The sequence below is a fragment of the Anabas testudineus genome, chromosome 12, assembly GCF_900324465.2.
Source record: "Anabas testudineus chromosome 12, fAnaTes1.2, whole genome shotgun sequence".
NCBI lineage: Eukaryota > Metazoa > Chordata > Actinopteri > Anabantiformes > Anabantidae > Anabas > Anabas testudineus.
In genome coordinates this window covers 1,397,844-1,422,882 of record NC_046621.1, presented here as the reverse complement: position 1 = coordinate 1,422,882, position 25,039 = coordinate 1,397,844, and the positions used below count along the sequence as shown (strand labels likewise).

Below are 25,039 nucleotides of genomic sequence, written 5' to 3'. Positions count from 1 at the left end.
GGTCAACATTTTCTTCTACAGTTGGCAAGTAATACAGATTCTACCCTGTTTCATGAATGTCAAACCTGCTGCCATCTTTGGTAATCATGTGATTGTCATCCCTTTTGAAGGTAATAGTTGCTCCTCCATTTGTTGCTCTTGCCACTGAGAAGATGTCTTGTGGATAGGAGGGCATGTAGAGTGTGTCTCGTAGCTGTGCTCTGTGCTGTCTCCCAGCGTCGTCCAGAAGGTAGATCACCGCTGTGCCTCTTCTCTCTGCTATTCCACTGCATCTTGTCCCATCAGCTAATTCTACAGAATGAGACTTTGGCTGGAATGAGCTGTCAAAGTTGGTGAACTTTCTGATGTCACTGACGATATGGGACGTTGCTCCTGCATCCACCATGATGCCTTTTAACTTTCTTGTACCTGCTGGTGTTTCTTTCTTTATGTGCTTGGCTTTGAAGAGGTGGTCTTGGCCTGTGTCTTGGTTCTCTGCTATCTTTCTGAAACCAACTCTTTCTCCCTTTTTCTTGCAAAGGGATCCTGCGTGTGTGTTGCTTCTGCAGTGATTGCACCACACTTTTCTGGAACACTTTCTTGCCTTGTGTCCTTTTATTCCACACTTGTAGCAGATTACATCTATGTCGTCATCTTCCCTGTTGTGTGACTTGGTGTCGGCTTTTCCATGCAGTGTCTTCATTATATTATCTGTTGTCTCTGTCACTCTCATTTTTTCTGATTCTTCATAAACTCGTAGTCTTCTCTAGAAGTCTGCAAAAGTGCCATTATCCTCATTTTGTGTGACGTGAACAGCTAGCGGCTTGAAGGAGTCTGGTAGTCCGCCTAGGACCATGAGTACGATTAGACCGTCACTCAATGACTCGCCAGCACTTCTCAGAGCTGTGATAATGTTCTCTACTCTTATGATGTAGTCTGGGACACTCTCGGTTTCTGATATTAGTACACAGTAGTGTTCTTTTAGTATCTTCAGGGCTCCTCTTCCATCATCCGTCACTTTGTTTTCACATCTAATCTCTGTTCTTGTCGTGTTCGTTCTAATTCCCTCACTTGGTTGATTTCCTTTGTCCTCTGTTTTTTGAAACCGGGTTGCAATAAAATCTTTTTTGTTCGTTATTCTCGTATCCTGTGTGTTAGTTGGTCACAATAACAATATTGTAGTATTTACAAAGAGCCACTCCACTCCCATCTTTCACAGAAAATGTCTCAAATCACACACAGAAACACACAAATCTGCCAATCTCAACCTGGCCCTAGTTCTGCTTTCTCTTCTCAAGCTGTAGAGTTTGAATAACAAACACTTTGTGGTTGTTATTCAAACAGACCTGTGGTCTGTGGTGAATGCCCTACCCCCTGAGCTACTGCTGCCCCAAATTGACTTCTAAATTGAATTGAATTGAAAAAGCAGACTTACTGATGATCATCTTTAAACCATACTGAGGGTCTCAGCTGCTTCCTCCCTAAAACCACATGTGGCTCGACTATACGAGGAAGCGCTGCCAGGTCTGTAGCAGCAAGGAGTAGACAAGAGAAGAACAGTTCATGTTCTTCAATGTTCAATTCATGTTCAGAAGAAGGTTAAAGGTTAAAGAACTGTTAATACAGACATTTGAATCTGAATACAGCAGATATAGAAGACTGAAGAAACCACATATAGTCGGCAACTAGAGGAATCTAATTATTATTTTTATTAGTATTATTTTATTCATTTATTACTGTTTTATTTTCTTATTATTTTTTTATGTTTTTATTTATTTTGTATTAAAAAATAAAAATAAAGAGATTTGAGAAGATAGGATTTTTTTTAAACAAAACCTTTCTTGTGGAAAACCTGATGCAGGCAGCTTCACCGAGACTCGGCTTCCTGCGGCCCCCAGGTAAATGGAGTTTGAGACCCCTGTTCTACACTATAAAGGGAAATGTAACTGAATGCAGCCAATGACTGGAGGGTTCTGAAATATATGTAGTGAATGTATGTGAGCATTGACCTCTGAACTACACAGAGCGCTTTGTGTGCTATAGTGTTCTTCTCTCTTGGCCAAGATTAAAACCACAGAAAGACAGATTGGGTTTGTGACTCTTTGATTGATCTCACTGCAGACCAGTCAAGTTCACCAGACTCTGTTATACTTGTCTTTATGGACTTTGCTTTGTGCACTGGTGTTGGTGTTGGAAGAGGAAGTGGCCAACACCAAACTGTTCCCACAAAGTTGGGAGCATGGAATTGTCTAAAATGTCTTGGTATGCTGAAGCATTCACAGTTCTTTTCACTGGAACTAAGAGGCCAATCCCAGCTCCTAAAAACAACCCCACACCATAATGCCCCTTCCACCAAATTTTACACTTAGCACAATGCAGCCACACAAGTATAGTTCTCCAAACCCAGACTCGTCCATCCGATTGCCAGATGGAGAAGCGTGATAAATCACTCCAGAAAACGTGCCTCCACTGCTCTAGAGTCCAGTGGCGGTGTGCTTTACACCACTGCATCTGACGCTTTCCATTGCACTTGGTTTGGCTTGGATGCAGCTGCTCGGCCATGGAAACCCATTCCATGAAGGTCTCTGTGCACTGTTGTGAAGGCCACATGAAGTTTAGAGATCTGTAGCGATTGACTCTGCAGAAAGTTTGCGACCTCTTCACACTATGGGCCTCAGTATCCGGTGACTCTGCTCCATCAGTTTACGTGGCCTACCACTTCGTGGCTAAGTTGCTGTCATTCCCAAACGCTTCCACTTCTTATAATACAGGTGATTGTGGAATATTTAGTGAGTGAGGAAATTTCACCACTGTATTTGTTGCACAGGTGGCATCCTATCACAGTTCCACGCTGGAATTCACTGAGCTCTTGAGAACGACCCATTCTTTCACAAATGTTGAAAAAACTGTCTGCATGCCTAGGTGCTTCATTTTATACACCTGTGGCCATGGAAGTGATTGGAACACCTGCTTCCAATTATTTAGATGGGGAAGCGTCACACATTTTTGGTTCTTGTGCGTTCTAGCTGATCGCAACTGTTCCACAGCCTTTCACAACCTTTCAGGAATTTCAGAACCTTTCAGAATTGCTCTCCTTCTCAACCTGCCTTCCTCCCTGTTTCTGATCCCTTCCTGTGTCCATTCCCCCCTTGTCCCTTACTTTGCCTTTTTGTTGGATCTCTCTTTGTATGACTTCGGACTGTCTCCTCTACTCTGCTTTTAGTTCTACCCTGTCGACCACCTCTTGCAACCCCCTTTTCTGTGTATGATCCCTGACTGTCTTATCATTCGGATATTTGGATTGTGGATTATTTGATGTGGTGCTTCTGCATTGACTTTGCATGCTCCTGTAACCATCCATTAGGCTTTTGCTCTGTGCCTCAGGATTTTGTTTCCACCTCCTTTCTCTCAGCTCCATGTGCTCTCTGATCTGCACTGGCCATCTTGAATTGTGATGTCATCACCTTTCACCTCTACACCACATCCGGGTCGTCATCATCTCACCATCTCCTCACTTCCTGGGTCACCTCGCTCCTCTCATTCAGGTCATCTACTCCTCTTATTACATCAATAGTCTGCTGTGTGACTCAGGCTGACTGTACTGGATCCCCTCACATTAGTATCATATTCCTTTCAGTAATAAACCTTTTAACTCATCCAGTTTTTTTTTTCCATGTATCTCTGGTTATGGAGTCCTATATCCTGTACATCTTAACCATGAGCACGTTATTTCTAAGCCTTTATAAATGATCAATGCATGGGCACATTTTTTATTTCAACCAGTTAAAACACACTAATGAATGCGGTGCAGTGATAAATATTGTCACTCTTTCACCTCTTTCCTTCATCCTGCATCAATAAATGTCAACATGTGTGAAACTGTAACTCCACAGGTCCATCTAGTGGTCTGAGACTCACTACACAATAAATAAAATAGCAGTACTACTGTAAGTACTACTGCTTATTATCATGTGTTTTTTAATTGGTGTTAAACTAGTTAGTCTTAGTTAGTTAACTGTTGTCTGTATTTAAAAGATACTGTCAGTTATTTCTTGTTTGATTTCACTGGACTCATGAAGAGGTTTATGAAATAAAAAAACGTTTAACTTAAAATTAATTTTTATTGTACACAAATTATTTAGCAAAATAAACAGAAATATTTTTACTGAGATCTGTGATGTTGTCTAAACACAACCTCATTGTTAAAGGTAAATCACAATCTAAACAATTCAATTCAATTCAGTTTTATTTGTATAGCGCCAATTTACAACAGAAGTTATCTCAAGGCACTTTACAGTGTTTAAGGTTTAAGACCTTACAGAAAATATTTATACAAAAAATGATATAGAAAACCCAACAATCCCATTTGAACAAGCTTTAGGCAACAGTGGAGAGGAAAAACTCCCTTTAGAGGAAGAAACCTCCAGCAGAACCAGGCTCATAGTGGACGGCTAACTGTAGTATTACTTGACAAAAAACTCTAACTTTATGCAATATATCCATGTATGTTGATGTGTTCGTGTGTTGTGTTCTTGGATTCCTTCCATCCTGATCCCAAAGCTTGAGAAGTGTTTTTATGTTGTAGCTATGATTCCCTGTTTTTACAGACCTGAGGTGTGAAACGTTATCGAACTCTACACATTTACACTATTTTGGTTTGTGGCTTCTAAAGAGAGAAGTTTCTGACGAAGCCATTTTAATGTGGGTGATTTTACCGAGTTGCTGTTTTCCTTGCGTTTGTCACTCCTTACAGTACGTCCACTGTTCAGTGAACCTCAAGTGTTGGTCAGTACTGTGTAATATAAACTGTCTGTATTTGCTCAGTTTGTGGCAGCATCATTGCCGGTTCATATGAAGCTAACATCTGTTCTTGTATCATGTGTGACACCATCATATTTACAAATTAAACATTTTATCAGTTATTTTTTTTTTTAAGCAGGACAATGAAAAAGTTGATCAGCTGTGGTGGACTCCAGAACAAAACACTATATAAACACATTAATTATTAAATTACCAAGTTACTCAAGAGATAAGATGCTAATAGAATTTACACACGTTTCAAGATTTCAGTTTTGTGAAAACGAGCAGCAGGTGGAAGATTCATATGTTCCAGTATAACTAAAATAAAATAGAATAAATGGCACGTGATCCTTGATGCTTAATTCTTTGCTTTATTGAATATTACACATGAAAGCAAATTTATTATCAAAGAATTTGTGTTTTCTGCCAACAGAACGCTAAGCAGAAGCTTTCTTTACAAAACACAGGGGTTCAATCCTGAACCCCCTAAGTAAAGTATTTAAAAAAAGGAAATAGATGAACCCCCATCACCAATCAGAAATAACAAGAACAGTCTTCAGTTACACGTCTCTTGAAGCCAACTGTCCAACATAATTACCATTAAACAATAAAAATAGATTCACATGAGTTAGTAAATTAACAGATTTTAGCTGTGGTAGTGGTTTGTTGGTTTGAACCCACTAAGTTGACTTTAGTGAACAGATCATCATGTCAACAGACATTTGGTGAAATGTTACAGGGACTGCCAGAAAATCTGCTGCACACATTCAAATCCTGCACCAGTTCAACTACTTTGTAGAATAAATCTCTAAAATATAAAGGGATATAACAGAATATATTTGAAAGATAAACCCATAGTAACAGTGTCATAAAATAAACCATCATCCCCATAAGTGGTAATAAGAGAAAGAAACTGCAGCCTAAATGTTAAATGCCTGTGTAATCTATCAGAAGGTCAAAGGTTTAACTGCATGTTTTGGTCTGTGAACAGTAAAAGTCAGATGATTGATGCCAACAAACTCTTTTTTTGAAAGTGAGTGTTGTCTGTTTCTTAAATAATTGGGCACAGGTACGCAGAGCTGCGTTGGCTCTTAATGAAGCAGCCTGGGTAAACGGGCTGAGTGAATGTGGTACGGTAGGTGTAGAGGTGACTGAGTGTGTTGGAGGAGACTTGGTAGAAGGACAAGGTCCCAGCAGGCCAGTCCAGGTACACTCCAACTCTTTTGCAGCCTGTAGGGGGGAAAGGGAAATGCTCCCACTTATAATCGTGCCCCACAAAGAGCTCAGGTTTGTTGGTATAGATGCCAAAACACCAAGACATGTTAGTTCTTCCCAGCAGAGAACCTTCGTCTGTCCTTGGGATTTCTTTGTATGCTACACCTACAGCTACATCTTCATTAAAACCCTCATTCCACTCCACCTCCCAGTAATGACGCCCAGTGAGCCTCTCGTTACACAACACCTGAGGACAATCACGAAACCTCTTTAGGTGATCAGGATATGATTGTCTGGTTCCACGTGTTGCTTTTTTGTTGCCATCAGAAAGAGTGAGGTCGTAGTTCACTGTGTTTGTGTCCATGGTGAGATCACAGGCATCTGTTGGAGAAAACAAGACACAGTTCATTGCTAGGGATCATTGTTATGTTATCATCTCGCCTCCACATCTGTGTACATACATCCTTTAATTTAATGAAGAGTCAGTATTGTTTTGACTGAAATGTATTAAAAAAGTACTTACACCACATTAAAGAGCTTTTATCGCTGATTTTCTCCACAGGAGGGACGTCAGGCTTTGTAAAATCTGCAGTGATCAGTTTGCCTTTACTGTAATGGTACAAACTTGCCCCTCGGTTTTTCTCATCGGACTTGGTCGTCACAACCAGACGGACTCTGCTGCTGTTCTTCAGCTCTTTGTAAAGAGCGTGGAAGAGTTTGGCCTTTTCTTTCATTCTTGATATCACTTCATCTGATTTGTACCAGCGGTCTTTAGAAGGTGGATCGACATCCACTGCTTGTTTTGAGTCATGCTGGTGTAAGTAGTTGACCATCTTGTCCAGGTAGGAGTCGGCACTTTCCAGAGACGTGAAAACAAAGCACAGAAGATCTTCTATGCCTGGAGTGAACATCACTCTGTCAAATTGTGACTTATTAGCAACGATGTTTGTTCTATCAATCCCATCTAAACAGGATTTAATGATGTTGATCTGTCTCTCTTTGTCCAGCAGCCAGTTGTTCAGGTTTTCGTCACTGAATGGAGACGTATCTCTGTGTTCAAACAGCTTTTCTAATGAGCACTCGTCTTCCTCACCTGCCCGGATGGAGGGCAGTTTTTTTGCAATGGCCTCTTTGATACTAGATCTGTAGTCGTCACAGTTTCTTTGGAATCTGCTCAACTTTTTATGTATCTGTGGAAAACACTCTACCAAACTATCTTCCAAAGACTCGTTGCATCTCATTTTCAGTTCGTTTACACCGTCTAGAGCTTCCTGCACTTTGCTCACGACTGCAGCTTTGATCTGTTTCACCAAATCAGCAGCTGAGGAATCGAAAGTTTTCAGTGGCGTCAGCCAGACCTTCAGGGGAACACCGTTCTCTTTCTGTGCTCCCAGTAGCTTTGGAAGTTCCTGGTAGGTTTTCACTGCATCTTGAAATGTTGCTGGGTTGCTATCAAGAATGAAGTCCCCGTGGAATGTGCAGGAGAATTTGTCAGTCAGTTCTTTCTCTTTATCAGACAGCTTGATGTCAATTTTGCCCTGAATGTCAAGTGCAGGAATCTTCCTGATCACTGCTTCCATGCTGCCCTGGATTTCCTGAACACTGTCAGCCTGTAGTTTCTGGCTGTCAAATACAAAGAAGGCATTTGCCCCATAGAGGATTGCTGTAACTACATGCGTCGCCACGCTCTTCACAGAATCGTCAATCTGATTAGTTTTTCTGGCTTCAGGGGTTGTCACTGATAACTGTTTGAAGTGGGTGGTGGCTTTGTACTGAAGGGTCACTCTGCTCTGATTCTTAAATTTCTTCTGATCATTCAGATACTTTGCAGATCCTCCAACTTCAATCAGCCCCCCCAGAAAACTGGCTTTGAGAGAAGCTTCGACATCCAACAGAGAGGTCTTTTCTTGTATGGAGTCAGATGAAGTGATCTGGAATGTACTGCCCTGTTGAGAGCTTTCATGAATCTTGTTTTGTAGAGTTGCATCATCCCACAGTGTAAATCCTATTAAAGGATAAACCACCACCCGTCAGTTAAACATGAAGACCACCATCTTTTACAGTACCAGGTATAAAGCTGGAAATGGTTTCAAAGTGATGTCAAATACTTTAGAAATTTACCAGTCTACAGTTAGGCAAATATTCTGAAATTGAGACACTTCAGGACTGTGGCTACTCTACCAAGAAGTGGGCGACCAGTCAAAATGACCCAACACTCATTAATGAGGTGAAGAAACAACGCAGAGTGACAGACAAAGATTTAAAAGGCATCACTAGAACTGTAAAACATTGAACTAGCAGGGTGTCTATGGCAGTTCACCACGAATGAAGCTGCTGCTTACTGAAAAGAACATTACTGCAGCTTGAAGTTTGAAAGAGCACATTGACACTGCACAGTAGTATTGGTAAAATGTTTTGTGGACTGATTAAAATAAATTGAATTATTTGGAAAGGATTTAGCACTACATCTGGTGTAAAAAGGTCGCGGCACATCATCATGAAAACGTCATCCCAATCGTAAAGTCTGGTGGAGGAAACATCATTTTCTGGGCCTGCTTTGCTGCATCAGTTCCGGGCCAGCTTACAGTGATTGGGGGGAAGATTTCCCATATGTGTCAAAAATTCTTCAGGATAATGTGATAACGTCTGTACGTAGGTTGGATGATGCAACATCCCAAAACACCGAAATGGCTACAGAAAAACAAATCTACTTTTTGGAGTGGCCAAGTCAGAGCCCAGAGCCCCCGCTGGAAATTGAGTGTATTGATAACATTTACAAACTTTAGTTGTTTGCAAAGAACAAATGGTACAAGTTGTTTCGGTATATTCAACACAAAATGTAACTTTTAATGATTTGACTTGGATTAAGAATGTTTCTGAGTACCAAGATTTTCAAACCAACAGCACCATTGATTTGTTATCTATGTGTAGGTACTGTATATACATGTGTATCTTTTGGGGCATATCTTCTGTCCACCTTCTAGCTACTTCACAGAAGGTCAGAAGAGAAGGCTAAAGACAACATACTGTAAAGTATCATATATCACACAGTATCTCTTATACCAGGGGCCATTGAAAACACACAGGTCTCAGCTCTTTTCAATCAGGACTGTGTTTTATTATTATTATTATTATGTGTTGTTCCTGTAATTAGTTTACTTTTCTGAGTTTAAATCATATTCAATTAAATATGAATTAAACACAGACATGCTACTTGTCTGTTAATGACATCGTAGTGTAACATACTGTTCATGTCTGACAGTAATGCTGTTTGAGTGCTTCTTACCTGGGATCAGTTTGTCTTTACGAGCATCATACAGCATTCCCACAGTGAAAGGTCGACCGAGGGCAGCAACCTCTATGTTCTGTGAGGCCATGTCTGCAACCTGAGGGAAATTAAATCAATGCAACTTAAACATTTCAGCAACAGCCCAAAGTCTTATGAACATAACTAAGAAGGAAGAAAGACACAGAGCACTCAGTGGGTTTTAGTCTAAACAGTAAAGACAGTAACCTGATGCTAACTGTTCTGGTCAATCAGTTACCTGTAGGAACTGTATTAAATGCTGATACTTTAAAATCCTATTATTTGCAGTTTATTGATTGTTACCTGTAGTAACTGACTGACTCAGCTGTTATGTTGCCCCCTTTCACTACTGTTTTTCTTCACCTGTGTTCACGGTGATAATATTTTTTATGGTGTGTCTACTTTATTATTAACTCCATTAACTGTTTTATAGTTTCATATTTTATTTGGGGTGGTGGTTTTACTTGTGGTTCAGTGGTAGAGCATTGGGTTGGAATGCAGAAGGCCATAACTTTAAATCCCACCCCACCAGGTATGGCCCCACCCAGCCCCTAAGGTCGACCTTGGTGCCACTCCCAAGCCCTGCTGCCCCGAGGGTTGCAGCTGGCAGGGCATCAAGTGTAAAAACATGTCAAATCAACGTGTAGAGTATAGTATAGTTGGATATTTTATCTGCCATGTGGAAAATCACAAGATATAAGATCTCCAGGATATAAGGTTATAAGATATCATCAGATACAATAAGAATAATGTAGTATTAACAAAGAGCCACTCCACTCTCACATTTTACAGAAAATGTCTCAGATCACACACAGAAACACACAAATCTGCATCCAACTCACCGAGAAGAACACAACTAAATGATGAAGATGAAGCTTGAGCACTGTCAAAAAATTTGTTATCAATTAGAGATGAAACTGGAAAAATATTCTATATCACAATTAGTTAGTGATCAATATTATAACAGTGTTGTTAGAATGTGATCATACAATTTGAAATATGTTTGTGGATTTTGCACAACTTTCAACCAACAACAGTTCAGGTCACACTGGCATAATATCCCTTTCCAAATCCAAATTACATTCTATACATTAATATACTTTTAAAAATTAACCTGCCAGTTAAAGAAAGCTAAAAATTCGTTTTTATATTTACATTAAATAAAAATCTAATAACTTGTCTGTTGTAGTGACTGTAACAATTATAAAAAATAACCTAGAGACAAAAGTATTTAAATGAAAATGTAAAACAAATATTAACTCAAACGAACAGTAGACATTTGGAGTTCTGTTACCTTAATCCAACTGCTGCAGCGGTGAGTCTCCCTGAAGTCTGCAGGCTGCAGGAATCATGGAGATGCAGGTATAATAAACCCTGTTACAGCCGACGTCATGATGAAGTCACTGTGTTAGCTCCAAGGAAACAAAGAAAACAGCTGGGAGCCAGAATCAGATGAGTAATTGACTGAAAGTTTTATCTCATCTTTCACTGCCAGTAAATCTATATTTGGAACACTGTGGTTGTTTGGCTCAGCTGACCATTGTAGTTTATACATGAGTCCACGTGGATGTTTGTCCTGTGTAGTGAAACTCTTTCCAGGTGTTTCTTAAGAAATAGCATTGACAGGGATAAGACACACATGGTGTCACAGTGACCTTTGCTGATGACCTTTGACGACGAACTGGATAAACATGAGGTGACTGTGACCTTGACCTTTGACTTTTGGCTACCAAGATCTAAACTGTCCAAGATTAAGTGACATTTGTGCCCAATTTAAAATAACTCCCTTCAAGCTGAATTCCTTAGGTTTTTAGAATTGGGTGTTGAGGAACAGGCAACCTGAAAAACTGATTACTTGTTCAAATATCAAGATTCAAAACACTTTATTAATCAGAGGGAAATTGTTTTGCTTTGTTACAGTTGCTCCAAACTCACACAGAAAGAAAAGGAACAACAACCAGAAAAGATCCACATCAACACAAATACAGAACGACATCAGCACAGAAAACTCAGTATATATACAGATATATAATCTAAATGACACGTACAGTAGTGCAGTTAGGAAAGAGACAAACCTATTCTTTGTACTAGAACCTGTTATGATGATTAGCAAAAGAGTCGTAATGTCCATATAGTTGAATCCAAAATTAGAAAAGTGCTTTTGTTTTCTGGTGATAACAAGATATTTAACTCAGAACACAGAAAGAAATGATCGTTCCCAGTTGCCCTGTGGATGTGATGATGATGATGGTACAATAACAATAATAATAAGTAGTTCCTGATTGAGATTCAGTTACAGTTGTTTCTGTGATTTCTTTAATCAGAGGGTGCCTAGTTTTTGACCCTGTTTGTACCCACACCTTGCATTTGCCTTGTTCCTGCTCTGCCTTGTGTTTTTCACCCCCTGCTCTCTCCTGCACTAACCCAGAGTTCCCTGGTTCCCCTGCTGGTTCCCTGTATTTACCTCCACCTCTACACACCGTATCTTAAAACATTGTGTCTTTTTAATTGTGTCCTCTAAGAACTAAAACCCCTTCATTCCCTTTCTTACAGACACTTTCTGACTTAGAGCATTTGGCTGTAACAACACATTTTGACTTTAACATCTAGAGATGTGTTTGTTCATGTACAGAACAGCTCTAATCAACACCTGGAGGTTTTACTTTGTAAATTGGATCTTGTTGAGGCTGTCAGTCATTTAATATTACCTGTGTGTGTGTTACTTTGACTCTACCAGGTGTGTGCATTGTCTCAAGCTCTCGCCTCAAATCATCCTCTAAAACCTTTTCAGAACCAACATGCTTACCGGACCATCTTGGACATCATTTCACTACTCACCTTGAATCACTGGGACACTTTCCTCGTCTACCTTCCACTTTCATGCTCAGTGTTTCTCCATCAGATCTCTTGTAAATACCTCCTCCAGTCTTGTAAGGTGTTAACATTTTAAACAAAAAATTTAAAACAGTCAAGCTGTAAGTTTGAATAACAAAAAGACACTTTGCCAAACTCAACTCATCTGTCAATAGCATTTTACAACATAACTTGGGTCAGGTTCGTTCCAGTTCTATGGTACCTGATCATAAGTACAGAGAGTGTCATTCTACAGGACTGAAGAAATCCAGATGCACCCAGTTCACCCCTTGGTAGATATCAGTATAGATAACATTGTTCTTGAGAACTGCAGCCAGAGTTCTGACTGGAAGTAATAAGAGATCATATTTCTCCTACATTAGCTTCTCTCCATTAGCTCCCTGTAAAATCCAGAATAAAGTTCTTCTCCTCACATATAAAGCACTTAATATTCAGGCTCTATCTTTCTTTTCTCCTCTGTCCATTCAAATTCTACCATTTCATGTCATTAACTTTGTGTCTTCTCTCTCCTGTAGTTGTGTTTCCTCCTCTCTGTTCTCCTCTGCAGGTATCCTCCTCCTTGGACCTGTACATCTCCAGAGTCCAGTTACTGGTTCTACCAACCTGTCCAGTCTTCTTGCTGCTTGTTGTTGTTTTCTCTCCTCTTTCCACTCACCCCAACCGGTTGAGGCAGATGGCCGCCCACCACTGGTTCTGCTGGAGGTTTCTTCCTCTCCACTGTCTCCTGGTGCTGCTCAGTGGGGTTGTTGGGTTTTCTATACATTTCTGAGGTGACTTCAAAGTTGAATTGAATTGTACTGAAATGTTCTACACTATAAAGGGAAATGGAACTGAATGCAGCCAATGACTGGAGGATTCTTAAATATATTTAGTGAATGTATGTGACCATTGACCTCTGAACTACACAGAGCGCCTTGTGTGCTATTGTGTTCTTCTCTCTTGGCCAAGATTAAAACCACAGAAAGACAGATTGGGTTTGTGACTCTTTGATTAATCTCACTGTAGCGGCAGAATTTGCCGTGACATGACTCTTACGTGAGTTGGCATCAGCATCTCTGTTAAAAATCCTTCTTCAGGCAATTCTGGCAAGTTGTTGTAAGCTTTAAGCTTATCAGTGTGATGTGGCAACAAAAATCTGTCTCTGTAATGTTGGATCACAGATTCCAGTGAACTGATGTTGCAAATAGGTTTTTAGATCCATTTTATGTGCATTTTACATTTGAAGTTTAAGAACATTGAGTAGGGGAGCAGGTAAAGACTGCTGTGTGTTACAGTTCGTCCCTCTGTCCCTGTCTGTGGGTTTGTTTTGTTTTGTTTTGTTGTTTTGTTTTGTTGTTTTTTGTTTTGTTTTGTTGTTTTTTGTTGTTTTTTGTTGTTTTGTTTTGTTTTGTTTTGTTTTGTTTTGTTTTGTTTTGTTTTGTTGTTTTGTTGTTTTGTTTTGTTTTGTTTTGTTGTTTTGTTTTGTTTTTTTTGTTGTTTTGTTGTTTTTTTGTTTTGTTTTTTTGTTTTGTTTTGTTGTTATTTGTTTTGTTTTGTTTTGTTGTTTGTTTTGTTTTGTTTTGTTTTGTTGTTTGTTTGTTTGTTTTGTTTTGTTTTTTGTTTTGTTTTGTTTTGTTGTTGTTTTGTTTTTTGTTTTGTTTTGTTGTTTTGTTGTTTTGTTTTGTTGTTTTGTTTTGTTTTGTTTTGTTTTGTTTTGTTTTGTTTTGTTTTGTTTTGTTTTGTTTTGTTTTGTTGTTTTGTTTTGTTGTTTGTTTTGTTGTTTGTTTTGTTTTGTTTTGTTTTTTTGTTTTTTTGTTTTGTTTTGTTTAGTTTAGTTGTTGTTTTGTTTTGTTGTTTTGTTTTGTTTTGTTTTGTTTTGTTTTGTTTTGTTTTGTTTTGTTTTGTTTTGTTTTGTTTTGTTTTGTTTTGTTTTGTTTTGTTTCTCACTCTCCTGCCACACCCATGTATGGACTTCCTCCCCTCTCCGCTGACCGGACTGATACAGACTAATTTCACCTGTGCATCCCTCTGTTTTATAAGCACCCCTCAGTCCCCTGGTTAATTGCTGGTTTGTTCATTCATGCTCTCACACTACTCATGTTCATGTCTTGTTTGCGCCGTATCCTCCACGAATCTGGTCAGTCTGTTTGTTCATATGTTCGTTAGTCCGTCAGGACCCTCTCTGTTTTTGTTTGTACATTTGAATTGTTTTGTCTGCGTTTATGCAGCGTTTTTAGTTGATACTTTGTCCTGTTAGCTTTGTATGTTTGTTCTCGTTTTCCTGCCTTCACTTTGTATGTCAGGTTATGGTTTAGTTTGTATTTTGCCACCGTGTTTTCGGGTCTCTTTAAGTTGTTACTTTCAGTGTTTGTTCCCTCCCTGTGTCCCTGCCCTTTTTGTTAATACACATATCCTTTTGTTCTTACCTGTTTGGTCCCCTCAGTCTTAGTTTGTAACACTGTGAGCCTGATTCGACTCATGTTCCAACTCATATGACCAATAAGTTATGGCAAATAAAACATTTCCTATATCAGAAACAGTACTGAATTCAGTACTGTTCCCAAACAGAACAGCAGTCTTGCATTAAACTTTTTTTGTAGCTCAGGTTGTGGAGCAGCTGTCTACAAACACCAGTGTGAGTGGTTTGATTCCCGGTTCCTCTTGGTTACTTTCTAAGGTGTCCTTGAGCACGACACTGAATCCATGTAGTAGAGCTGACATGTACTGTCTGGCAGCTTTTCAACCACAATTTCTCCAAGGGATTAATAAAGTATTCATTATCATTATTTAGATCTATGCTGACAGGCAGAAGTTGCTCTTTATGCCTTTACTGCCTTTGGTGACTTGCCAGAGAAAGTGGTTCCACAGAAACCACACCTCAACACACCTGGAGAAACAGATACAAACATAACGAGAGAAAAGCTCCTACAACGTGCACTGGACCAGACACCATCCAACCTGATAGGGAGTCAGGCTTCTCTCTATGTGGGCTTTATGTAGATCACTGCTCATCACACAAAAAGCATCAAGTGAAGTAACCACACACTCGTGGTGTTATTTGTTCTGAATAAATGTCACAGGGATCAGGAGACACTGACGCATCTTTACAACTGGTTTAAACAAGTTATTATTGAGTCTGCTTTACTTCTTGTAGAAATATAAAGAGAGAGAGGCTCTGTTGAAGTCCTGTTTCAAAGTAAATGAGTTGTTTGAATGATTGTGGTCGTTTTAATATCAAAGCATCAATCCTCATGTCACCATGTAGAGTGTGAATTCGACGTGTGACTTCCTTTGTCTGTTTTACGTCTACATTTCATTGTTGTTTCATGTTTCTATGGAGAAACAATGTGAAGAGCAGCCCATGTAAGGTTTATATAAGTATTTGTTCACTCTTAATTGTTTCCTGCAGGAGAATTTGACTCATTTCAACTGAAACAAGGATCATTTCTTCTTCACTACATGTTTTAAAGATTCAACATTTGGTCTAAACTACATCTTTAACAGTATTTATAAATGAAGGAGAGCTCCCTTAATTAATGGTTTCTTCTCTTTCTGTGTGTTAATCTGCTGCTTTGTGAAACATTTAGTCTTTTTTCCCTGTTCTCATCCAGAAGTTTATTTCTACATTTTTTATTTCATTCTATTTCAACCAGTTAAAACACACTAATGAAGGCGGTGCAGTGATAAATATTGTCACTCTTTCACCTTTTTCCTTCATCCAAACTGTAACTCCACAGGTCCATCTAGTGTCTGAGACTCAATACACAATAAATAAAATAGCAGTACTACTGTAAGTACCACTGCTTATTATCACGTGTTTTTTAATCAATGTTAGTTTAGTTAGTTAAACTTGTTAGTCTTAGTTAGTTAGCTGTCGTCTGTTTTTAAAAGATACTGTCAGTTATTTCTTGTTTGATGTCACTGGACTCATGTAAAAGGTTTATGAAATAAAAATGTTTTTTCTAAACTTAAAATTAATGTTTATGGTTGCAAAAAGTATTTAAGCACAATAAACAGAAATATTTTTACTGATAGAAAAAGATGCTTTATTGTTTTGGATAGTGGAAGCTGCATCTTCTTTTTTATTAAAGAACATTTAATTCAAATATTAACTGTAGTCAGTGAATTAAGAAGTTGTATTAAAGGTTGCTGAGAAAATGTCTGATCTGATGAGATGTTTCCATAAAGTGTCACATAAGTAGATATCATTCTAAAATTTAAACATTTCATTAAATAATCCACTGGACCTCACTTGTCTTATCTCTGTTCTTCATTTTAATTCTGTTTATTTTCGAGGTTGAAATGTTCTTTAAAACCTCCCCTTCACTTTTTATGTGTGCAGTTTGTCTCTGTCTCCACTGAACATGCAGAAGAATTAACATAATGTGAACATTAACATGCACCAGTCTGCAGAAGTCTGTGTATAATAGAGAAGCATCAGTTCATGCAGGAGGGTAAATGTTGGAGCCTTCAGGTACGATGTGAGCACAACAAGCATGATGATAGATAAGTGCAGTAAAACTCAGAGACACCTCATCAACGACACATCTTTATTCATTTCTGAAAGAGAACTGAGCTCAAAATTCACATATTCAGAAAAGGAACAAAAATATTTAAAGCTTCCTGTCTTTACAAAGCAATAAATATAATAAATATAAATGATAAGCATTCTGCTTTTGTAACATAGCTCATTCTTCAGAACATATTCCTCTGCTCCCAGTCTACACGTGCTTCATTCTGCTGTCGGCCATCTTGGAAGTTCCACCATATTCACCGGTCTACAAACCACCACTTCCAATTCACCATTCAACAGTCTAAACTCCTCACAGTCTCCTAATTGGTTCACTCCTCCATGCCCCTCGACCATCAGTCACCAAGACTCCAGTGAATAACCCCCTTAACACTACTCAAGATGCAGCCACAGATTTGACTTAACTCTGTCTCCTCTCCTAGACCTCCATACTCCCCTGGCGACAGCCCTGTCCAGTTGCTGAGTCCTGTGACTCCATTACACATCATTTTTGTCAATAAACCTTCATTTAACTTGCATTTGTGTGTTGTGTGGTCTCTGGCTATGGAGTCGGACCCTAGGTTTGTGAAATCTACTTTCCTTTTAGACAAAGCTCATGGTCTTGATTTGTCTGTTGCTCTGTTTATACTTCTTGTCGTCCATCATTTATTCACATGCTGTTTCCTCTAACTCATGAAAGCTTTGTTTTGTTCACCTGTTGTCGTTACAGCGCTGCCAAGGCTCCATATCTGGCCAAGTTTAAGGTGAAGCGCTGTGGAGTGAGTGAACTGGAGAGGGAGGGTCTCCGCTGCCCCTCAGAGTCTCTGGAGGATGGAGAGGAGAATCCAGATGGATCACGCAGGGTTTGCTGGCAGGCTGCCATCTTTAAAGTAGGAGATGACTGCAGACAGGTATTTTTATTTCCTTTCCTTCATATTTCCTCAGACATATCGAAGGAATAAACTCTGACTGAGTCTTGTGGTCCTCCGGTGTTTCTCTTCTGTCTCCAGGATATGCTCGCTCTGCAGATCATTGGACTCTTTAAGAATATCTTCCAGCTGGTGGGGCTGGATCTGTTTGTCTTCCCTTATAGAGTCGTGGCCACTGCACCGGGGGTGAGAATTCATGTTTCATTAATTCCTCCAAATCTGGTACTGTAGATCTCTTGTCATTTTGAAGAGTTACTCGGTGACTTGTGCAGGGAAAATAAATTAAGATAGGAAATTTGAGTTTAACAGTGTTTGTGAGATAATTTTAGATCTCCAAAAAGAAACTGAGACCAGTCAGAATAAATAGTTTTAAGTTATCAAAATTATCAAACGTCTTTATTTGTAGGCTGTAAAAAATGAATTTTGACTTCATTATTACATTTTTACTTATTGATCTTCTTTTCCTTAGTGTGGTGTGATCGAGTGCATCCCAGACTGTAAATCCCGAGACCAGCTGGGCAGACAAACAGACTTTGGGATGTACGATTACTTCCGTTACCAGTACGGCGATGAATCTACCCTCGCCTTCCAAAAAGGTGTGTCAGATATCAAAGTGAGTGTTCTGTTACAAAACGGACAGACAGGGGACCAAACGGGTGAGAACAAAAAGTATATTTATTAACAAAAAAGGGCAGGGGACACAAGGAACTAACCAACGCCAACAAAGTAACAACTGAAAGAAACACGGTGGACAAAAACAAAGTGACAAACAAAAGCGCTGCCATAATGCAGCAAAACACAAAACTAATAAACCAACAAAACATACAAAGTACCAACCGATAAACCAACAAAAAACATACAAAGTACCAACCAATAAACCAACAATACATACAAAGTATCTACCAATAAACCAACAATACATACAAAGTACCAACCAATAAACCAACAAAAAACATACAAAGTACCAACCGATAAACCAACAAAAAACATACAAAGTACCAACCGATAAACCAACAAAAAACATACAAAGTACCAACCGATAAACCAACAAAAAACATACAAAGTACCAACCAATAAACCAACAATACATACAAAGTACCAACCAATAAACCAACAATACATACAAAGTACCAACCAAGAAATCACCAGACAAAAATACAAACTACAACTCACTAACAGAAATACAAAAGTAACAAAGGTAAATCAGTGCTGAAGGCAGGAAAAACGAGAACAAACATACAAAGCAAACAGGACAAAGGATCAACTAAAAAACACTGCATGACCGCAGACCAGACAAACCAAACGTACAAACAAAATGGAGGTTCCTGACGGACAAACGAACAGACAGACTAACCAGATTCATGGAGGAGTCGTGTGAGAGCATGAATGAATAAGCAGAAGTGACAAACCAGCAATGAGCAGAGGACTGAGGGGAGCTTATAAAGTGGAGGGATGACCAGGTGAACTGAATGAGTCAATTAGTCAGGTGAGTGAGAGTGGAGAGCAGAGGAAGTCCATATATGGGCGTGTGGCAGGAGAGTGAGACAGAACAAAACAAAGCCCACAGACCAGGTCAGAGGGAGGAACTGGAACACGTTCACTGTAAAATGTGTTTACATTTACATTTAGCTATTTGGTAGACATTTTTATCCAGAAGATGTTTAAACCAAGAAGATGCTGCTGTCGCTTATTTGATGGTATTACTGTTGAAGGTTAATCACAATCTAAACAAGCACATGTCCTCTTCTCCCTCCTACAGGCTCGGTATAACTTCATCCGCAGTATGGCCGCCTACAGCCTCCTACTGTTCCTGCTGCAGATCAAAGACAGACACAACGGCAACATTATGCTGGACAGCAAAGGCCATCTCATCCACATAGGTACAGCATGAGTCATTTGGTCATTGACTGTGTTTCCATTCTCTTCAGTAACCTGCTAACACTTTGTTTGTACGAGTCTGTCCTAAGTCCAAATCTGATGATACGATGATACAGTGGCCTTCAGAGGTATAAATAAGTCAGTTTTCATCATGTATTTGTTTAATTCAGACAGTTCCTGCTGTGAAAAGGAGCTTCGTTCTGTTTGCCTGTCTCACTGTGCTCAGTCTGCACAACACACACATCAAAATAAAAAGAGAATTAAAGGAATCATTATTTTCTGTCACTACACAGTTAGAATCTGTGAGTCAGGCATACAAAAAGTCTGGAGTGAAAGAGGAATCTCATTTACAGAAACCAGGAACAACAAAATGAGGTTTGTGTTCATGTCTGCCTCGGTTCCTACAGACTTTGGCTTCATGTTTGAGAGCTCTCCTGGTGGTAACCTGGGCTGGGAGCCGGACATCAAGCTGACAGACGAGATGGTGATGATCATGGGAGGAAAGATGGAGGCCACGCCTTTCAAATGGTTCATGGAGATGTGTGTCCGAGGATATCTGGCTGTACGGTAAGAAACTGTAAAAGTAAAGATAAAGTGAGAAAGACGTGAGTGCTGCTCCAACACTTTGGCAGGCCGTGTTTCAGCTGAAGATCGTTTAGCTTCTTTTTGAATAAATAAATAAATACAGATAGTGTTGTTACTTGTGTAACCTGGGTTCTCTAAGACTTTGTGGCTTTGGGTTTTTGGTGTAAACCCCAGACCACAGCTCTTTAAGAAAGACGTTTCTCCAAAGTGTTGTTATTTGGTTCTTCTCTCCCTACATGGATGCTGTGGTCTCTCTAGTGACCCTGATGCTGGACACTGGACTGCCCTGCTTCAGAGGTCAAACCATTAAACTCCTTAAGTAAGTCCTAAAGTATCTCTAAAAGTTAGAGATAGATAGATAGAGATAAGATGCTAATAGAATTTACACACGTTTCAAGATTTCAGTTTTGTGAAAACGAGCAGCAGGTGGAAGATTCATATGTTCCAGTATAACTAAAATAAAATAAGTGGCACACGATTCTTGATGCTTAATTCGTTGCTTTATTGAATATTACACATGAAAGCAAATGTATTATCACAGAATTTATGTTTTCAGCCACCAGAACGCTAAGCAGAAGCTTTCTTTACAAAACACAGGGGTTCAATCCTGAACGCCCTAAGTAAAGTATTTAAAAAAAGGAAATAGATGAACCCCCATCACCAATCAGAAATAACAAGAACAGTCTTCAGTTACACGTCTCTTGAAGCCAACTGTCCAACATAATTACCATTAAACATTAGTTGCAAAGATAGATTCACATGAGTTAGAAAATTAACAGATTTTAGCTGTGGTAGTGGTTTGTTGGTTTGAACCCACTAAGTTGACTTTAGTGAACAGATCATCATGTCAACAGACATTTGGTGAAATGTTACAGGGACTGCCAGAAAATCTGCTGCACACATTCAAATCCTGCACCAGTTCAACTACTTTGTAGAATAAATCTCTAAAATATAAAGGGATATAACAGAATATATTTGAAAGACAAACCCATAGTAACAGTGTCATAAAATAAACCATCATCCCCATAAGTGGTAATAAGAGAAAGAAACTGCAGCCTAAATGTTAAATGCCTGTGTAATCTATCAGAAGGTCAAAGGTTTAACTGCATGTTTGTGTCTGTGAACAGTAAAAGTCACAGATGATTGATGCCGACAAACTCTTTTTTTGAAAGTGAGTGTTGTCTGTTTCTTAATTAATTGGGCACAGGTACACAGAGCTGCCCTGGCTCTTAATGAAGCAGCCCGGGTAAACGGGCTGAGTGAATGTGGTATGGTAGGTGTAGAGGTGACTGAGTGTGTTGGAGGAGACTTGGTAGAAGGACAAGGTCCCAGCAGGCCAGTCCAGGTACACTCCAACTCTTTTGCAGCCTGTAGGGGGGAATGGGAAATTCTCCCACTTATCATTGTGCCCCACAAAGAGCTTAGTGATGATGGTATTGAGGCCAAAACACCAGGAAATGTTAGTTGATCCCAGCTGAGAACTATAGTCTGTCCTTCGGATTTCTTTGTATGCTACACCTACAGCTACATCTTCATTATAACCATCCTCCCACTCCACCTCCCAGTAATGACGCCCAGTCAGACTCTCGTTACACAACACCTGAGGACAATCACGAAACCTCTTTGGGTGATCAGGATACGATTGTCTGGTTCCACGTGTTGCTTTTTTGTTGCCATCAGAAAGAGTGAGGTCGTAGTTCACTGTGTTTGTGTCCATGGTGAGATCACAGGCATCTGTTGGAGAAAACAAGACACAGTTCATCGCTAGGGATCATTGTTATGTTATCATCTCGCCTCCACATCTGTGTACATACATCCTTTAATTTAATGAAGAGTCAGTATTGTTTTGACTGAAATGTATTAAAAAAGTACTTACACCACATTAAAGAGCTTTTATCACTGATTTTCTCCACAGGAGGGACGTCAGGCTTTGTAAAATCTGCAGTGATCAGTTTGCCTTTACTGTAATGGTACAAACTTGCCCCTCGGTTTTTCTCATCGGACTTGGTTGTCACAACCAGACGGACTCTGCTGCTGTTCTTCAGCTCTTTGTAAAGAGCGTGGAAGAGTTTGGCCTTTTCTTTCATTCTTGATATCACTTCATCTGATTTGTACCAGCGGTCTTTAGAAGGTGGATCGACATCCACTGCTTGTTTTGAGTCATGCTGGTGTAAGTAGTTGACCATCTTGTCCAGGTAGGAGTCGGCACTTTCCAGAGACGTGAAAACAAAGCACAGAAGATCTTCTACGCCTGGAGTGAACATCACTCTGTCAAATTGTGACTTATTAGCAACGATGTTTGTTCTATCAATCCCATCTAAACAGGATTTAATGATGTTGATCTGTCTCTCTTTATCCAGCAGCCAGTTGTTCAGGTTTTCGTCACTGAATGGAGACGTATCTCTGTGTTCAAACAGCTTTTCTAATGAGCACTCGTCTTCCTCACCTGCCCGGATGGAGGGCAGTTTCTTGGCAATGGCCTCTTTGATACTAGATCTGTAGTCGTCACAGTTTCTTTGGAATCTGCTCAACTTTTTATGTATTTGTGGAAAACACTCTACCAAACTATCTTCCAAAGACTCGTTGCATCTCATTTGCAGTTCGTTTACACCGTCTAGAGCTTCCTGCACTTTGCTCACCACTGTAGCTTTGATTTGTTTCACCATATCAGCAGCTGAAGAATCAAAATTCTTCAGTGGCGTCAGCCAGACCTTCAGGGGAACACCGTTCTCTTTCTGTGCTCCCAGTAGCTTTGGAAGTTCCTGGTAGGTTTTCACTGCATCTTGAAATGTTGCTGGGTTGCTATCAAGAATGAAGTCCCCGTGGAATGTGCAGGAGAATTTGTCAGTCAGTTCTTTCTCTTTATCAGACAGCTTGATGTCAATTTTGCCCTGAATGTCAAGTGCAGGAATCTTCCTGATCACTGCTTCCATGCTGCCCTGGATTTCCTGAACACTGTCAGCCTGTAGTTTCTGGCTGTCAAATACAAAGAAGGCATTTGCCCCATAGAGGATTGCTGTAACTACATGCGTTGCCACGCTCTTCACAGAATCGTCAATCTGATTAGTTTTTCTGGCTTCAGGTGTTGTCACTGATAACTGTTTGAAGTGGGTGGTGGCTTTGTACTGAAGGGTCACTCTGCTCTGATTCTTAAATTTCTTCTGATCATTCAGATACTTTGCAGATCCTCCAACTTCAATCAGCCCCCCCAGAAAACTGGCTTTGAGAGAAGCTTCGACATCCAACAGAGAGGTCTTTTCTTGTATGGAGTCAGATGAAGTGATCTGGAATGTACTGCCCTGTTGAGGGCTTTCATGAATCTTGTTTTGTAGAGTTGCATCATCCCACAGTGTAAATCCTATTAAAGGATAAACCACCACCCGTCAGTTAAACATGAAGACCGCCATCTTTACAATACCAGGTATAAAATATAAATAACACTTCAGGACTGTGGCTACTCTACCAAGAAGTGGGCGACCAGTCAAAATGACCCAACACTCATTAATGAGGTGAAGAAACAACGCAGAGTGACAGACAAAGATTTAAAAGGCATCACTAGAACTGTAAAACATTGAACTAGCAGGGTGTCTATGGCAGTTCACCACGAATGAAGCTGCTGCTTACTGAAAAGAACATTACTGCAGCTTGAAGTTTGAAAGAGCACATTGACACTGCACAGTAGTATTGGTAAAATGTTTTGTGGACTGATTAAAATAGATTGAATTATTTGGAAAGGATTTAGCACTACATCTGGTGTAAAAAGGTCGCGGCACATCATCATGAAAACGTCATCCCAATCGTAAAGTCTGGTGGAGGAAACATCATTTTCTGGGCCTGCTTTGCTGCATCAGTTCCGGGCCAGCTTACAGTGATTGGGGGGAAGATTTCCCATATGTGTCAAAAATTCTTCAGGATAATGTGATAACGTCTGTACGTAGGTTGGATGATGCAACATCCCAAAACACCGAAATGGCTACAGAAAAACAAATCTACTTTTTGGAGTGGCCAAGTCAGAGCCCAGAGCCCCCGCTGGAAATTGAGTGTATTGATAACATTTACAAACTTTAGTTGTTTGCAAAGAACAAATGGTACAAGTTGTTCCGGTATATTCAACACAAAATGTAACTTTTAATGATTTGACTTGGATTAAGAATGTTTCTGAGTACCAAGATTTTCAAACCAACAGCACCATTGATTTGTTATCTATGTGTAGGTACTGTATATACATGTGTATCTTTTGGGGCATATCTTCTGTCCACCTTCTAGCTACTTCACAGAAAGTCAGAAGAGAAAGCTGAAGACAACATACTGTAAAGTATCATATATCACACAGTATCTCTTATACCAGGGGCCATTGAAAACACACAGGTCTCAGCTCTTTTCAATCAGGACTGTGTTTTATTATTATTATTATGTGTTGTTCCTGTAATTAGTTTACTTTTCTGAGTTTAAATCATATTCAATTAAATATGAATTAAACACAGACATGCTACTTGTCTGATAATGACATCGTAGTGTAACATACTGTTCATGTCTGACAGTAATGCTGTTTGAGTGCTTCTTACCTGGGATCAGTTTGTCTTTACGAGCATCGTACAGCATTCCCACAGTGAAAGGTCGACCGAGGGCAGCAACCTCTATGTTCTCTGAGGCCATGTCTGCAACCTGAGAGAAATTAAATCAATGCAACTTAAACATATCAGCAACAGCCCAAAGTCTTATGAACATAACTAAGAAGGAAGAAAGACACAGAGCACTCAGTGGGTTTTAGTCAGACAGTAAAGACAGTAACCTGATGCTAACTGTTCTGGTCAATCAGTTACCTGTAGGAATTGTATTAAATGCTGATACTTTAAAATCCTATTATTTGCAGTTTATTGATTGTTACCTGTAGTAACTGACTGACTCAGCTGTTATGTTGCCCCCTTTCACTACTGTTTTTCTTTACCTGTGTTCACGGTGATAATATTTTTTATGGTGTGT

At 39.6% G+C, this 25,039-nt stretch overlaps 3 protein-coding genes and 1 long non-coding RNA gene across 4 annotated transcripts; 2 read left to right on the top strand and 2 right to left on the bottom strand.

Annotated features, from left to right (window-relative positions):
* Positions 1 to 5,812: 5,812 nt before the first annotated feature.
* LOC113159715 (neoverrucotoxin subunit beta-like) lies at positions 5,813 to 10,709 on the bottom strand. The gene is made up of 5 exons (XM_026356570.1): positions 10,596 to 10,709; positions 10,144 to 10,184; positions 9,281 to 9,380; positions 6,518 to 7,999; positions 5,813 to 6,375 (listed from the first exon to the last, which is right to left on the bottom strand). Exons 3-5 carry the CDS (start codon positions 9,369 to 9,371, stop codon positions 5,831 to 5,833), a joined length of 2,118 nt encoding a protein of 705 aa, XP_026212355.1. The 5' UTR covers positions 9,372 to 9,380; positions 10,144 to 10,184; positions 10,596 to 10,709; the 3' UTR covers positions 5,813 to 5,830.
* A 6,689-nt stretch (positions 10,710 to 17,398) lies between these two features.
* LOC113159440 lies at positions 17,399 to 18,149 on the top strand. The gene is made up of 3 exons (XR_003298624.1): positions 17,399 to 17,575; positions 17,675 to 17,779; positions 18,063 to 18,149. It is a non-coding gene; the product is annotated as an uncharacterized LOC113159440 (long non-coding RNA).
* Positions 18,150 to 18,190: 41 nt separating this feature from the next.
* LOC113159344 (putative phosphatidylinositol 4-kinase alpha-like protein P2) lies at positions 18,191 to 20,167 on the top strand. The gene is made up of 3 exons (XM_026355979.1): positions 18,191 to 18,206; positions 19,353 to 19,473; positions 19,879 to 20,167. The coding sequence occupies exons 2-3, from the start codon at positions 19,377 to 19,379 to the stop codon at positions 20,040 to 20,042; spliced, it is 261 nt and encodes an 86-aa protein (XP_026211764.1). The 5' UTR covers positions 18,191 to 18,206; positions 19,353 to 19,376; the 3' UTR covers positions 20,043 to 20,167.
* A 381-nt stretch (positions 20,168 to 20,548) lies between these two features.
* LOC113158138 (stonustoxin subunit beta-like) lies at positions 20,549 to 24,755 on the bottom strand. Its single transcript, XM_026353853.1, has 3 exons — positions 24,622 to 24,755; positions 21,933 to 23,414; positions 20,549 to 21,790 (listed from the first exon to the last, which is right to left on the bottom strand). Exons 1-3 carry the CDS (start codon positions 24,710 to 24,712, stop codon positions 21,246 to 21,248), a joined length of 2,118 nt encoding a protein of 705 aa, XP_026209638.1. The 5' UTR covers positions 24,713 to 24,755; the 3' UTR covers positions 20,549 to 21,245.
* Between the last annotated feature and the right edge of the window lie 284 nt (positions 24,756 to 25,039).